Source organism: Vespa velutina, chromosome 6, assembly GCF_912470025.1.
Source record: "Vespa velutina chromosome 6, iVesVel2.1, whole genome shotgun sequence".
Taxonomy (NCBI): Eukaryota; Metazoa; Arthropoda; class Insecta; order Hymenoptera; family Vespidae; genus Vespa; species Vespa velutina.
Genome location: NC_062193.1, coordinates 7,646,888 through 7,663,082, shown reverse-complemented (window position 1 = coordinate 7,663,082; position 16,195 = coordinate 7,646,888). Strand labels below are relative to the sequence as shown.

Below are 16,195 nucleotides of genomic sequence, written 5' to 3'. Positions count from 1 at the left end.
TCAAAACGTTTTTTCTATCATCTCTCTTACTCCTCTCACTTTTTTTTTTTTTTATCGAAGATAACTTTCCCCAATAAGCATTGGACACGATGAACGAATAAAAACATAAAGGTTTTGTTAGAAAAAAAAAAAAAAAATATATATATATATATATAAATGTATAAAAAAAAAAAATAAATAAATAAATGAAAAATAGATTCGTACCCGACAAATCTACTCCACTGATACTGCATACGTCAAGGCCACCGGTACTAGTAGCACAACAATGCTGTTTCGGTCCCAATGGCTTTGATCTGCAAAGAAGCTAAAAGAAAGAAGAAAAAAAAAAAAAAAAAGAGGAGGAAAATATTAAAGTACGAACGTATAAATCGATCGACGAATTATCATTCGATAATTTTATTAATAAATCGAAACGACAAACGGACAGGCTCTTTTTATATGAATCATATTTCATGCTATTTTATTTTTTTTTTTTTTTTCTTTTTTTTAATTTTTTTTTCCCTTTCTTTATTTTTTTTTTTTTCCTTTTTCTTTATTTTTTTTTCAATCATACGAAAACGTCATTCTTTATCTAATAAAACGGAGAAAGATGCTTTTCAAGAATCAATCGACATCTATCTATCTATCTGTCTTTCTGTTTGTCTGTCTGTTTGTCTGTCTGTTTGTCTGTCTGTCTGCCTGTCTATCTCTCTCTCTTTCTCTCTGTCTTTTTCTCTCTTTTTCTCTATCCTTTTCTATCTTTCACTTATACTTTTGCGAACAAATAAATCGGCTGGTGAAACGGCGCAAGACCACTTGTCAAGCGCTGCACGCGATACGATCGTGTAGGCTCCGTATAAACCAACGTAACAGAGAGAGAGAGACAGAGAGAGAGAGAGAGAGAGAGAGGAGATGCACGTTTTCCAAAGATGAAAGATTTACGATGAGGGGACGACCGTTTCGGAATTCATGGCCTGCAAAGTCGAAAGGGGAAGATGCATTGTCCTGAATGTTGGATGAAGAAAAAGAGAGAAAGAAAGGAAGAAAGAAAGAAAGAGAGAGAAAAAGAAAAAAAGAGAAAAAAAAAAGGAATGAAAGAGCCAGGATACAGGAGAAACGTTCCTCGTTTTTTCCTCATTTCCCGGACTGAATTCGAAAGGAAAAGGATGTAGAAAAAAACATGGGAGGTTGTCGTTAAATCGTTAAACTCACGAAATGTATCGTGAACGAGCGAAGGTAACGCCCTTTCGGATTAAATAAATTCTCTTGGAATTTCCTTCCTGTCTAAGTTAAACTTCTGTTTGTCTTTCATGTTTGTTTATTCAGTTCTCTTCCTTCGACGTTTGTTCTCGTTTCTTTTCTCTCTCTCTCTCTCTCTCTCTCTCTCTCTCTCTCTCTCTCTCTCTCTCTCTCTCTTTCTCTCTCTCTTTTTTTCTCTTTCTCTTTACTCAAGAAATAAAATGAGAAAAATTTTCGAGACTTTTGTTTCAATTCCAACTTTCTTAAGTTTTCTTCTCTTTCAAAAAATAACAATGGTAAAAGAGCAAAAATAATAGAATATATTTTTGAAATGTTTAAAAGCGTTTTGACGCGTGTTTACGCGTTTGGTTCACCAAAATGTAACAGATTTTTCCCTAAGCAAATTTGATTTCGAACGAATCCATTGAAAGATAAAAATCAAATTAGTTTATACTTTATGATATTGCATAATTCTCTCTTCCATAATTTCGGTACAGATGAATGATATTGTATTTATTTTTCTCTATTATTCAAATCGAAATCCAACAAATTTTCAATAAATTCACATTTACAATTATATATTTAAAATAAATAAATTAATACGTACGAATACAATGTTTTTAAATAATATTATTATAAACATTTTCAATAATTTCGCGGTTAAGAACCGCGAGGAGAAAAATAAAAATAAATTAATACGATTCGAGTATACGATTAAAATTTATTCACATAAAAATAAAAAAAAAAAAAAAAATAAAAAAATAAAAAAAAAGGAAAGAGAAAAAAGAGAAGATAAGGGAAATACGTTGGATTTAACGTTGATATCTATTTTAATAGAGTTTTATTATTACGGAAAAGAGCAACAATAGTATTTCTATTAATATTGACAAAATTTATTAATCCATAGAAGTGTTAACGGATGATAGCAAAATAATAATATCGTTTTTCTCATTCTAGTTTCACTTACAATGGAAAACGTCTCACTTTTTTTGTCCACTGCTTATTAATTTCAAAAATAAATATTTGCATTCGATGGAAAAATTTTTTACCATTTCAATATCCCATAATAAATGTAGAAACTGAATCATATATATCCTATAAAAGCATATAAGTCCATACGTTAATCCTAATCCCGTAAATATACTTCTCGACGTATCTCGAATTAACTTTAATTTATAATGACATTTTTCCTATAAAAGTATAATATTCGATTTAATTTGTTCGATCGAAAGTATAAATATATTAAATTATTTATCTCGAAATGAAAATAATTTTTTTATTTTAATAATAATTATCATTCAAAAATCATTACGTCGAATTAATTATATATACATCTGGATAAATATTATTTTCTTTATCGTACCTTCGTGTAAAGTAATTCTCTCGATATTCGTCGGAAGTGATTGTTGAGCAACCAGTAAAGAAATGGATTCCAGAAACTGTTGGAAAGTGCTAACCAAGTGGCAAGAAAGTCAAGGAACGGCGGAGGCTTGCTTCCGGTGCAAGCTGCAACGACTTCCTGAATCGTCCAAGGCGTGACCATTACGATGAATCCTAAGCTCATCGCGGCCATTGTTCGCGACGCCGTGGTCGACAATCTTCTTTCATGAGCGACGAGCTGAAACACATTGATCATTGAACTTTCTTGTCAAATCAAACATCAACGATATTTATGTCAATAGATTTCCTTTGAAAGATAAATAAGATGAAATTCGTTCGAATAAATACATCAAAAAAAAAATAAAAAAATAAAAAAAAAAAAATAAAAAAAGAGAAAAGAAAAGAAAAGAAAAGGAAATATATAATCACAATGAAAGTAACGCAAATATAGTTCGTCATAATTTTGAGCTAATAGTTCGATGATCTATCTAAAAGAAAAAAAAAAAAAAAAAAAAGAAAAAAAAAATCATGAAATCGATACAACCGATAATTATTCTTTGGGAATTCGTTTAATTTTTTTTTAATCAAGAGTTATCTCTTTCTCTCTTTTTTCTTTTTTTTTTTTTTTTTTCTTTTCTTTACTTGATTACGATGGTAAATTCAACGTAACTATAGCCGACGGAAGTAGGGATTGGGCCAATGGAGTAGAAGATCCTTTTTAAACTGGCGCACCTATGGCTTCGATCGCGAACACGCTTACCAAGAGCTTTAGAGGAATGAATGGATCACCACGCATCAGGTCTGCGGACCGATCGTCCTTGAGAAAATAGAAAATAGAAAGAGAGAGAGAGAGAGAGAGAGAGAGAGAGAGAGAGAGAGAGAGAAGACTCGGGACACAGCCGTCTCTCTTAGGCCGGCTTGACACGGTTAGAAAAGTCTCTAAGCGCTAAGCTCGTCAGTGTCAAAGCCTCTTCTCCTGCAGCAGTAAAAGGATTACCAGCCTCCTCGTTTGGGAACATCACCGTGTCCCATATGCCTGCCTCTCTCTCTCTTTCTCTCTCTCTCTTTCTCTCTCTCTCTCTCTCTCTCTTTCTCTCTCCCCCTCTTTTTATTTTTCTCAAACCTACACACGTATCCTCCTATCTTTCTATTTCGTTGAGTCCAGTCATCTCGACGTGGTGATTTTCACGCCTCTCCTTTTCCCTTAGGCTTCACAGGATTATCAGCTTTAATAACGAGGTAGATACGACGTAAAGAGAGATGAACGTAAGTAAGAAGGACTCTCGAAAACTCAAAATGTCCTTGCAAAATCTTGATCGAACTAAACTGAAATAAAAAAAAAAAATTTCAATCTTTATTATATCGAAAGAATCGAATTAATTCCAATCAAAAGAGAATTTTTAATGATGAATTGATTGATGGAGAATAACGATTGATTCAATATAATCGATAACATTCGATCGATAACATTTCTCATTTCATTTAATTATATTTTTATAATAATATCTACCTCGTATCATGCGATATTTTATTATAAAATATATACGTAAATATTTATCTTCTGTAATATTCTCTAAGTTAGAATCATTTTATTTCGCGTAGAGGGTAAGAAAGAAAATACGTTAAATGGAAAATCGTAGCGAATAGTACGACGACGATGATTTTAGACGACGGTTTATCGCATTAACAAATGATCATTAACATACCCGATCTCTTTTTTGGAAATGCAGAACGTGGAAGAAATGTAGAACAAACTATTACCCCCCAAAATATTTGCATTTCGATCCGATTTATCGTACAAAAATTGCCGAGTTTTCTTTCATACTTCCGCAATTATATATTCAATATATTTACGCTCGCAACGAGAATATCCGTTTTGATATTTTATATCAAAAATAAAAATCGAGAAAAAAAAAAAGAAAAACGAAGAGTAAAAATAATTCGTTTAAAATTACGAGCGAGCAATATTCATTTTTATATTTATTAAAAATATTTAGAAAGTTAAAAAAGAAAAAAAAACACACAAAATAAATAAATTTTATCAAAATATCGATCTAATTAATTTTTATGAAATTTTGTTAGCTTCGCTCAAAACTTCTTTAATCGAATAACATAGCTCGTCGAATAACCATTGTATATTCAGTCAAAACTAAGCAATATTCAAGCAAATTATCAAGCACGTATCATGGACGATCCAATGATTTATTTTATACTATAGAATTGTCATTGTTCATGGTCAAATATACATATATATATATATATTCAATATCGATTCTTATTCAAAATAGAAACTATTATTAGATGGAACGATCGAAACAGATTATTTTATCTTAAAAATGGACAAAAGAATTTGTAAAAAATAACAATAATATTTTTGATAGTCGTGGTACAAAAAAAAAAAGAAAAAATAAAAAAAATAAAAAAAAAAAATAAAAAAAAAAATAAAAAGAAGATAAAAATAAAAAATTGTTAGTCCTCCCCAAAACTGTTGTTTTTTTCACGAAAATTATTCGAAAATGACGATAGTTAGAATTGTCTTGAACAATGGTACGGAGAATTTAATGAGGAACCCGGTTCACGTTTTCGTCGTCTCTTTTTATTACGGAAAGAGAAGCTATTCTAGCTTGGAAGTATTATCTTCGTTGGTGGTACTGCAAGAGAAACAAATAGATGCGCGAACTCTTTCAAGGGAGGAAAAAGGGAGAAAGGGTAAGAAAAATAAACAAAGTCTCATAAACGAAGAGTCGAAAGTCATTAAATTGGCGACAACAACGGGACTTGACTTTACTTTACGTGGAGAAACTCTTTAAATAGGAATTTTTTCCTTCGTTCCTTTTGGAAGAACGAAACGTCTCGTTATTTGTAAATGCCTACGATTTATATTTTCTTTTTTTTCCCCTTTTTACATTACAACCAACCGAGCAAGGGACTTTTTAGAAAATTTTACTTCTTAACTTTCGCTATCGTTCTCTCTCAGTTTTCCGCACAAAATTAAATGGCCCTCGAGCAGTTTGCTTAAAGTGCATAAGTACTACATCGACGCTTACTATCCTACGTATGTAGATACATCGACTGAAACGAGCTTCCGGCCATGAGATAGACGAAAGTTTCACCGAAGTATTTTCATATATTTCCATCGACATAACTTGTTTAGTAAGTCTTACCGTACCATAATACGTTGTAATATAGTGTATACCCTTAGGACTTTTAACTTTGCATTTTGAGTAATTTAAGTATAGAGAATAATTGCATCATCAATTTGTCGATTATCGATACGAGCTGTAGCAATCGAACGCTGAAAAAAAAAAAACTAGAAAAAAGAATCGAAGTTATGATATTGTAGAAAAATTCCATATAGAATAACATCGTTCGTTAAAAAAGGAAAAACAAAACATATGATGTTCCCAAACATTTGATATTCCCATCAACTTTTCCAACAATAAATTTTAACAAATGGTCAAATGTGCGAATGTATAAAATCAAATCGATCTTAATAAAATAATAAATACAAATAACTGTCAGGCACGTACATTATTTGTTTTGTCGTATGAACACGAAAAAGAAAAGAAAAGATAAGAAAAGAAAAGAAAAGAAAAGAAAGGAACTGAAAGGAACTGAAAGGAACTGAAAGGAAAGAAAACAAGAGAGAAGAAAATTTTTACAGTAGTAAAATCTAAAAATAGTCAGACGTGTGTGTACGTAATACACGTATAAAAAGTTTCAACAAACATTTAAATACAAAACATAGTGTATTAAATGGAACGATAGAGAATAAAACGATATCGTGTTAACAGTAAAAAAAAAAAAGTCGTAATGATATTCGAACATAGTGATACTTTAACTTGCTGTATAAAACTCGCCGTATAAAAAATGTCTCAAATCTCGACTATATGTATAATTCACACGGATGCTAGCAGTTTAGTAGCTTCCATTCGAAGCTTTGCACACGACAACGAACCTTTTACATCTTCCAAGATAAGCATGCGAACAGCGAGTTTCCTCTCTCTCTCTCTCTCCCTCTCTCTCTCTCTCTCTCTTCCTTTTCCTCCCCTTTTGAGTAGTATATATGTGAAATCTTATACATCGACGCTTCCGCGGCCTCGAAAACACCTTTAGAAGACATTCCCGCATCCATTGACCTACATCGAAGCTGCGGTGGAACGGCGGAAGGCGGAATATAAAAGAAAAGAGGTAGAAGAATAAAGAGAGAGAGAGAGAAAGAGAGAAGAAGGAAGATACGGCCGATTTTCTTATAAATAAGTTGCCCGCTGTGATGTATGCCATTAAGGTACGATTTTACCTTCTTTTTTCTATCCTTTCTTTTTTCTTCTCCTTCTTTCTCAAGAAACGCGTAGGCATACTACAAAAGCATTTTTTTGCACACATATATATATATATATATATATATATATATATATATATGTATAGGGGATAGTACATAGCCCATTAAGCTTGAATCCTTATCAAAAAATATGGGATAAGGTAACAAAGCGTGTTTAAGGACACGAGGGAAGTTTCCTTTCGATAAGTTCGTTTCAAACTATTTTTTGTAATGACCAAGGGATAAAATCGAAAGAAAAGTTCGAAAAAAAAACTTTGGAAGTAGAAGTGTGAGAAATCGAAGATATCGAAATCCATACGATATCTCACGCGTATTTCCGTTCTATCTTCGAAAGTTTTATCAATGAGAAAGTAAGAAAAATAAAGGAAACGTAGAAAGAGAGAAAGAAAGAGAGAGAGAGAGAGAGAGAGAGAGAGAGAGAGAGAGAGAGAGAAAGAGCATAGATCGTATCGAATGAATTCTCGATGTAATACATATTTCGTCGTTTCTATATCAATTATTTATTCGTTCGTGAACTAACATTGACCATTTCAAAATGGTCTGTCATAGATATTCCTTCCATTTTCGTTCCCATCGTTTTACAAGAATCATCTAGTTCGAGAACGAGCGTTGAAATTCGCGGCAAAACGAACTCGATACCCGATGAGAGTGATATTTATCGACCGGATAGCTTGTTCTCTTTCTCTCTCTCTCTCTCTCTCTCTCTCTCTCTCTCTCTCTCTCTCTCTCTCTCTCTCTCTCTCTCGTAACAACGAGACGACGATGAAAACGACAACGGAAATGCTCGCTCGACTTCCGGATGTGTCATTAAGCTCGTTGCACTTCGCTCTCTCTCTCTCTCTCTCTCTCTCTCTCTCTCTCTCTCTCTCTCTCAACTCCCTCGCGTTGGTTCTCCCATTCGTCGTTATAACGCCGCGAATAAAGCCGCGATAACGACGACGTCCTAAATTGATAAAAATGGTTGTGCTCGATCGTGGTTCCTGAATATTCCTAGTCTTCGCTAACGAAAGTTTTACATAGCGAAAAAAAAAGAAAAAAAAAGGAAAAAAAAAAAAAAAGAAAAAGAAAAAGAAAATATTTCCTTGGAAATAAGTAAAAGAATCTTTATTAATTATTATTTCCTTAAAAAATATAATTATCGAATAAATATTTCGATTAATATTTCATGAAAATGTGATTCGACTAATACGATGGATTTCGTTTTAGCGTATATTTAGATTATCTTAAATTAAAATTCATTCCTTACGAGAAATTGCATAATTTTTAGACGCACGTAATTCATTATCCGTCTTTTCATATTTACGTTTTCTTTTCCTTTATATCGCTCACCGATTCATTTTCATTCCGATTCAATCGTTAAGACATAATCATCGCGAAAGGAAATCTTTATTAATCATATCTTTTATTTTTGCACAAATAACTTTTATTCAAATGTATTATAATTATATATTATTATTCAATATATATTATTATCATTATGATTATCATTTAATATATATTATCATTATTATTAATTATATAAAATCAAGAAAGTTGATTACTATCTTATCACTAACGTAACTATATATATCTTTTTTTATTATCGAGAACAATTAATGAAGAAACTTTGATGATAACAAATCGTTTGTTTTCTAATCTCCTTAATATTACGTTTGATATTTAATTACTAATGCAAATTCACGGATAAATAATATATTCTAACATAATGAACAACAGTCCATAACATGAGTTTATCCTACATTGATAAGCAAAGCGTTAACGATTCGATATAATCAAAGACTCGACTCTATCTCAATGTGGCTTAATCCTTAAGATCTCGATGGTCGTGGACGCTTTGTTTTCCCGCCCACCCGTAATTTCCTTCGACGATTTATCCCGAACTCCTAATGGCATGATTCCCCCATCTCCTCTCTCTCTCTCTCTCTCTCTCTCTCTCTCTCTCTTTCTCTCCTTCCAATTTGGGACATCGCTTGAAAGCGTCGTTTTGTTTCATCCCCCTTCTCCCGGCAAATTAAACCATTTATTAGGTAAAATTTATTCCACCGTTAAACTCGTTACTCGCTTCGATCGACCGATAAGGGCTTTACAGGGTAATACGACATTTAAAATGCCTTGATCTAACGATTTAAAAGCGCAGCTGTATTGAAAATTTTGTCAATTATAATAATGATAATAATAATAATAATAATAATAATAATAATAATAATAATAATAATAATAATAATAATAATAATAATAATAATAATAATAATAATAAACTATCGTACTATCTACAAAATACGATCAATTGCGATGATAGTAACCGAAGAGAAATATATTACATTATACAATAATATTCATTATGGATCATATAATATGCATTATATATTTTATTACATATTATAAAATGCAGATTGTTTATTTTACATTCTTCGTCGGATTCATGCATTTTATCACATCATATGTATATATCGTTAATTATTATAAAAGATGGTTCATTCATCGAGATTTTATGAATTATTAAGATTCTTCAAATTCATCTCTCATTACGTTTTGTAAATCCGTAAAGATCAAGAATTCTCATGAAATAGTAGGAAATCGTTTCTATCGAGAATTCTCAAATAGTTTCCTCTTAGTTTACATTCCCTTTACTTACTTTATATCTATCTCCTTTCTAATAACACTTAAATCTGCAACGTGCATCGAACTCTCATTTCCTGTATCTATAAATCTTATACCGATTCGTCCGGAGTATACGAACTTGACGAAACGAGAGAATTTAACGATCTGACATTATTCTTGGCCGATTATAGAACCGATCACGTCCCATTTGGAAACGACGATTATATGCGAAGAACAACGCCGGTAATGATCGCAATAACGAACAATTAAGAAAATCCAAAACGAGCTCATATTCAGTAATGGAACTTCTTTTACTTTTATAGCTCTTGTTTTCTCTTTCTCTAATCTATCAATTTATCTATCTAAGTCTATCTCTTTCGAATTACAATATTATTCATTATGACATAATCAATATGACCATTCGATCTAATAAAGTTTACGGATGCATGATAAATATCAGGTAGACATTGTGTTTCTTTTTTTTTTTTGTTGTTTGACTTTTTAATCTATGCAAACGATCGCATCATTGATATTATTAATGAATTATGTATAGATGTATGTACGCGTATAAAATAAATGAATGAAATATTGATGAATTCTGAATGAAATTCAAATTTTCTTTTTTCAAGCTATTCCCCTTTTCAATTGATACCTATCGATTTTTACTTCTGTATTAACGAGTATATATTTTTTTTTCTTTCGTTTTTTTTTTCCTTTTTTTTTTTTTTCAAGGGAATTAGCTGACACCTGACACTAACTTTAAATAATTTTTCCAGAGATCGATCAAAGAACGTAAAAGCCGTGCATATCGGAAAAATAGTGTATGTATTTCAATCACACTCTCGATCGTTTATAACCGATACGATCCACTCAACTTTGTACCGATGAATTACTTTTTTATCACAGCTAAACTGTTCCCTGAGATTTATAGTTAACCGATGCAATTTATCAAAAGGGGTAAAACTTCAAAAGTTTCCGCGGGAAAATTACTTCCCATGGATGGAAAGGATCCTTCTCGATGGAGTTAATTGATGCGCCTTTAACTTTCTCTCCTTCTCTCTTTCTTTCTCTCTCTCTCTCTCTCTCTCTCTCTCTCTCTCTCTCTTTCTGTCGATATATTCCGCTTCATTCTCGTAATCATTAGAATCCTGGCAACGTTAAAACGAGTCATGCGTGTAACGAAAGGTTTTTACTTAATTTAGTTTCTCTTAACGACAATTCATTTACTTAAGAGAAAATTAGAAATCGACTAAAGAATCGAGAAAGAAAGATCACTATACTTTTTCTATTCTCTTGCTTATTCCTTTATCTCTCTCTCTCGCTGTCTCTCTTTTTCTCAAGTGCATTACATTTATTTAATAAATCAAAGTATTATGAACGAATGATCTTGATAAATCATTGCACGTCCTTTCAATAATATCAATTTATAATTGATAAGAAAAAAAAGAATGAATAAATAAATAAATAAATAAATAAATAGATAAATAATTTATTTTCTCACCATATAATTCATCCTTACGAGATATATAGTTACTTTCCATTTGCTGTACCTACGTCTTAAAGCCGTAAGAAAAAAATCCGATTTATTAATGCTACGCAGTGACGACTCTTTAAAAGACGAGAAAGAAGTTAAGAATCTTAACGTCTCGTCAGTATATTTTCCTTGAGAAGCATAATATAGTATTTCGAAGAGAGAAAAAAAAAAAAAAAAAAAAAAAAAAGAAAAAAAAAATAAGAAAAAAGAAAAAAGGAAGACTCCATTATAAGAAACTACTCAAAAGTGAGAGAGAACAAACAAAAGAGAGGAGGAGGAGGAGGAGGAGGAGAAGAAGAAGAAGAAGAAAATGTAGAAAAGGAGGAAGAAGTAGAAGAAAAAGAAAAAAAGAAGGAAAAAGACGCAATAAGAATATGACAGAGAAACGTGGAATACTCCGCAGGAAGTAAAAGGCAACTTCTCTGTTTTTTCTCTGCCGATCTCGTTTTCGTTCTCGCAAAAAGGACGGAGAAATAAAAAGAAAAACGGAAAAGGAAAGGGGAAGGACAAGAAGTAAAAAAAAAAGGAAAAAAGAAAAAAGAAAGAAATAAAGAAAAAAGATGAAAATAAAAGGACGAAAAGAAGAAGAAGAAGAAGAAGAAGATGAGGTCCCGGCTAATGTCAAGATAAATGCGATTTTCTCGGACCGCCGGAACAAGCTGGAAGAGAAAAATATTGTTTGCTATGAAATCTAGGGCGCACATCCTGGATAGGATCCTGTTTGCGTCTTGGTACTGCTTCTGGTGATGGTAATGGTGATGGTGATGGTGGTAGTAGTGGTATATGGAAACTGGTAATATGCTTTCGAACATATTCCGATGCTTGTGTTCTACTACTACCGAAAACTATAAAGGATGAGGTCAGATACTAAGAGATAAAGGAAGACACACACACACACATACACAGAGAGAGAGAGAGAGAGAGAGAGAGAGAGAGAAAGTTTCTTGCACGGTTCTTGTGCCAAATTTTCAGTCCAACTCGTCTAGCAGGGACTAATTAACTAGGTTGAGCTTACGAAATTATTGAATCTTGAGGGGGTAAATATCGGGGAAAAGCTTCTGAGAGAATAAATTAGATACAAAAGGAAAAGAGAAGAAAAAAGAAGAAAAAGAATAAGAAAAAAGAGAGAGAAAAAAAGAAAAGAAAGATACTTAGAATAGAAAAAATTCGTCGTTGCGCAAGTACTTCGCTTTCTCTCGTTCTTCCTTCTTCTTTTCTAGTTTTTTTTTTTTTTCCTTTTCTTTTTTTATTCCTCCCCTTTTTTTTCTCTATTCAATATTCGTGTCAAAACGAATTCACGCGAGAATTCAATTTTTTTTCTTTTTTCTTTTTTTTTTCTTTTTTTTTTTTTTTTTTTTATTTATTTATTTATTTATTAAAAATTATAAGAGGAAAGGAAAACAAAATTGTAGAGCCTACGTAAAGAGAGATCACGAAATAATATATTCACGAATTATACATACGAAGTATGCAAATAAAGGAGAAATGCAGATGAAATGCATCGACATTTTTTTATTATACCGTGTTCATTGAGTAGAAAAAGCAAATAAAAAAAAAACAAACAAACAAACAAACAAAACAAAACAAGAAAATTAAAAAAAAAAAGAAAAGAAAAATATAAAAGAAAAGGAATAAGGAACAAAGAAATAAAATTATCTTTCCTCTGCCCGAAGCGACATTCGATTTCTTGTTCTCCCTCTTCCCCTCGCGTCTTCTCCATCTCTTCGTCCGTCCCACCCCTTCATCAATCTTTAGTATTTTATCTAAATTTTCTATCAGTTTTGTTTATTCTGGCGGACGGACTGTAAAATTCGAAAAAAAAAAAAAAAATCATATCCTTCAATAAAACCGACAACGGTCGATTGGATATTGAATATTCATATGGGGAACGAAGTTTCAACGCGACGCTAGATAGAACGCCTACATTTAATTGCGCTTAAGTATGCACGAATAAAAAAGATTATCCATGGATTTACTCGTAAATCCCACGAGTTAAGCGAGACATTTACTCATGAATTTATTTTCCCTTTTCTTTTTTCTTTTTTTTTCTTTTTTCTTTTTTTTTTTGGTTTTTTTTTGTCTTAAGTTAAGCAATCATACCAAATAATTAGAAACATATCATTTGATCTCTCTCTCTCTCTCTCTCTCTCTCTCTCTCTCTCTTTACGATTATTTTTTTATTCGATGCTTTTGTCGATTCATAAAACGTTCAATAGTTCACGAAAATGTATCACTATATTTTCATTCCTTTTTAAACAAAGAGACATCATAATTAAATGAAAAAGGTGTAATCACGACAAATCCTAATTAGTTCGAGTATTAAAACGAATTCACCCCCACTCGTCGGTGGACTATCTCTCGTTGTTCGTCCATACCAAGGGTGACGCTTTTTATCTCGTTATACATACGTCTAACTCGCATTATTAACTTCAAAGTAACACGCAAATTTTAATAAACGCATAATTTTCGTAACTACCTATGAAAAAATAAAGAGTGAGAGAGAGAGAGAGAGAGAGAGAGAAATAAAAATATAAAAAATGTGATCGTAATGCTTTGTTTTGTTAAGGTAAAAAATAAAAAAATAAAAATAAAAAGAAATAGAAAAAAAAAAAAAATAGAAAAACGCTACACACTAATCTCTAGGTAAAATTATCGTAGAAGCAAAATCCATTTTTCACGGGACGATAATTTACGCGAGCTTAACGTCAAAAAGTTTTTCGTAATAAAAAATCATAGCCCAAGCTAACAAAAAAAGTTCAGGTTGCCTCGTTGTTTCTGTTTGTTTGTGCACGTGTGTACAGCATCTTTCTTTTTTCTTTCTTTTTTTTTTTTTTTTTTTTATTATTTAAAAACGTGCCAAACATAAAAGAGTAAGTATCTGCATAAAAATGTAAACGTAGATCTCAAGAGAGATCCGACCGTATTCGAAAACGGAGGACAACCAAGTGGGACAACGTAGAAGAAGAAATACATGTACGATTTATATGAATTATCAAGTTTTACTGTTTTTTTTTTTTTTTCTTTGTTTTGTTTTCTTTTTCTTTTTTTTTCCTACGAAACTCTTTCAAAAACACGATCAAGTGAGAAGAAAAGATAACTAAAGGAAAATTAAGAAAAATTAATTATACTTTTAACGTTGTACGCTTCAATAATTGAGGAAAAAAAATCATCCAAATAAAAAAGAAAAAAAAAAACAGAAAAAAAAGAAAAGAAAGAAAGAAAGAAAGGAAATTATATAAAATCCAACGAAGTTGAGTCTCTTGAAAACGAGTTTATCGGCTTTTTGTATTTTCTATTGTAGACAATGTCACGACTTACCCTCTCTATGTGACCACCGCTAACGATCTCCGGCGTGTTAACGCAGACCACCCTCTTCAAGCGTAGTTTATTAACGTGGAACGCTGAGCCATAACAGTACATCAACACCATTGTCGTTGGAAAGTAGAAACAGCAACATGCGAGAATTCTAAAAAAAGAAGAAGTCGAAGAAGAGAAAACGAGTAAAAAAGAATAAATACGTGACTCCTTTTTCTCCATGAAGCGATCGATGTTGATGATGAAAGAAATAATAATAATAATAATAATAATAATAATAATAAGAAGAAGAAGAAGAAGAAGAAGAAGAAGAAAGAGAGAGAGAAAGCCAAACTATTTTCAGGCAAAAAAAAAGATTATACAGACAATTAATATAATAAAAATCTAATTGAACTTTAATAAATGATAAAGTTCACAAAACATAATAAAGATTATTAATCAGATGGAGATCAATAGAAAATAATAATCTAAGTTAAAAGAATAGAAGTAAATGAGAACGGAAGAGAAAATCAACGATCGTCATAGAAAGTATTTATTAAAAATTTTGTGTTCGAAGGAAAGAGAAAAAAAAAAATATTGACGGGAATCGGAGGGAGAGAGGGAAAGATGAAATTAAAAAAAAGAAAAAGAAACGTCGTAATTGGACGATAATTGGCCAGGTTGGAGGATGATGAGGAATGATGAATAAGCGAGACGCTTATTAACTTCTTTACATCCCTTTACAAATGCGATACCTAAGGGAGGCTCTAGCGAAGAAAGGATCGCAGGCGAGAAGGCCAGAGCCATTGAAGTAGTAGCCACCCCTTGGGAGAACCAAAGCGCCGAAAATCGCCAGGCTTGCTATCCAAGTGGTTGACATCACTGCCACACAACCCTGCCGCATGTAATACTGTGTCAACACACACACACACACAAGAATCATCACTCATGTGTTTTATTACCAATCACGTTGTCTGTCATCTATGTTATACATAAATGTATTATACATAGATGCGTTAATAAGCACATTAATCTTCTTATTTAAATTACAAACTTATGCATATGTATAAAGATACTTACGTATACAATATACAAGCTATCATCATCACGTTTTAATCGATAAATAAGAAAGATACGTATTTCTTCAAGAATATTTACGTAGTTTTACATTTAGGATTAAAATGAAATACAATACGTTTTCTATACGTATAATACGTGTAATCATTGCAATGTAATTTTATTTATTTTTTTTTTTTTTTTTTTTAATAAATTATTTCTTTATGATTCGTTAAATATTCATCAATAATAAATATCTATGCAAGATCATCTTCGAACGAGTGACATATTTTTAAATATTTTAAAATATTTAATATTCAAAATACTACGATACTCTTTTATTTCGTTCGAATGGAAAAGTTATCATGGTACTATCGTCTCTCTTACGAAGGTTTTGCGGTTAACCATTCGTAAAGCTTTCCCGACGAGTTACTTTTATCGTGGCGATAGATTTTACGAGCACGTATTTCTCGACGTGTTAAGTGTCTTCGAGATTACGACGATTGACTCAGACCACCGCCTTTTCAAAGGGTGCCCTCGTTCAAATGATGGCCGATATTTTTCGGGAACCTCCCGTTATTTCCGAACGTACGAGAACTTTTCTCCACTCTTATCTATTGCCTTTTCTCTCTTTCTTCTTTCTACTTCCTATCTTTTCCGAATATGATATCTCTTTTTGCAAGATCTTTTTACACGTATGGATATAATCCCAAACAGGATTTATCAATTAACATTGTTACACGTATTATTTAACTAAATTAACAATTCTA

The 16,195-nt window shown here is 31.8% G+C and overlaps 1 protein-coding gene across 21 annotated transcripts in view; it reads right to left on the bottom strand.

Annotated features, from left to right (window-relative positions):
• The window catches only part of LOC124950128 (trace amine-associated receptor 9), a 74,153-nt gene that overhangs the window by 3,287 nt on the left and 54,671 nt on the right, over positions 1-16,195 (bottom strand). For 19 of the 21 annotated variants that reach the window (XM_047496404.1, XM_047496401.1, XM_047496416.1 and 16 more), the window contains 4 exons: positions 15,125-15,279; positions 14,394-14,541; positions 2,582-2,836; positions 205-304 (listed from right to left, as the gene is read on the bottom strand). In XM_047496404.1, coding sequence (XP_047352360.1) covers positions 205-304; positions 2,582-2,836; positions 14,394-14,541; positions 15,125-15,279 — 658 coding nt within the window. The remainder of the gene's footprint in view (positions 1-204; positions 305-2,581; positions 2,837-14,393; positions 14,542-15,124; positions 15,280-16,195) is intronic. The other 2 variants (XM_047496421.1, XM_047496422.1) reach the window with 2 other exon arrangements.